General features: G+C 48.1%; 1 protein-coding gene across 1 annotated transcript in view; it reads right to left on the bottom strand.

The window, feature by feature from the left end:
* The window catches only part of LOC119593943 (glutamate receptor ionotropic, kainate 2-like), a 6,346-nt gene that overhangs the window by 876 nt on the left and 5,056 nt on the right, over positions 1 to 414 (bottom strand). Inside the window, exon 7 of the mRNA XM_037942962.1 lies at positions 232 to 393. Within this exon, the coding sequence (XP_037798890.1) occupies positions 232 to 393 (162 nt within the window). The remainder of the gene's footprint in view (positions 1 to 231; positions 394 to 414) is intronic.

Below are 414 nucleotides of genomic sequence, written 5' to 3' on the forward strand. Positions count from 1 at the left end.
AGGCGTGGAAAAAGATGGAAGACGAGAATAAGAAAAAGGCATAAATGTCTACAGAGATACTGATACCAGCAAATAGATCACAGATAAGAACAATTGCAATACCGTTAAGTTAACAGATCGTTACAACATGATACTACACAAAGTCCATATAACAATTTAATAGATACTGTTATGAAAGGGGGAAATTATACACAAACAGACGAATAAAACGCCCCAAAAGAGGCCCGAAACCTTCATGATTCTCATCCTGGGGCGGCCCTGGGGGGTAGTGAACTGCGTGGACACGACGTACTCGAGGTAGCTGCGGCTCTCGATGTTGACGCCCTCGCCCGCCAGAACCAGCTTGTATACCTGTTCGAACCCCGGGACGACGCGGTAGCGGTCTGCTAGTGCCTGGGGTCGGGGGTTGGTGAG

Source organism: Penaeus monodon, chromosome 33 (genome assembly GCF_015228065.2).
Source record: "Penaeus monodon isolate SGIC_2016 chromosome 33, NSTDA_Pmon_1, whole genome shotgun sequence".
NCBI lineage: Eukaryota > Metazoa > Arthropoda > Malacostraca > Decapoda > Penaeidae > Penaeus > Penaeus monodon.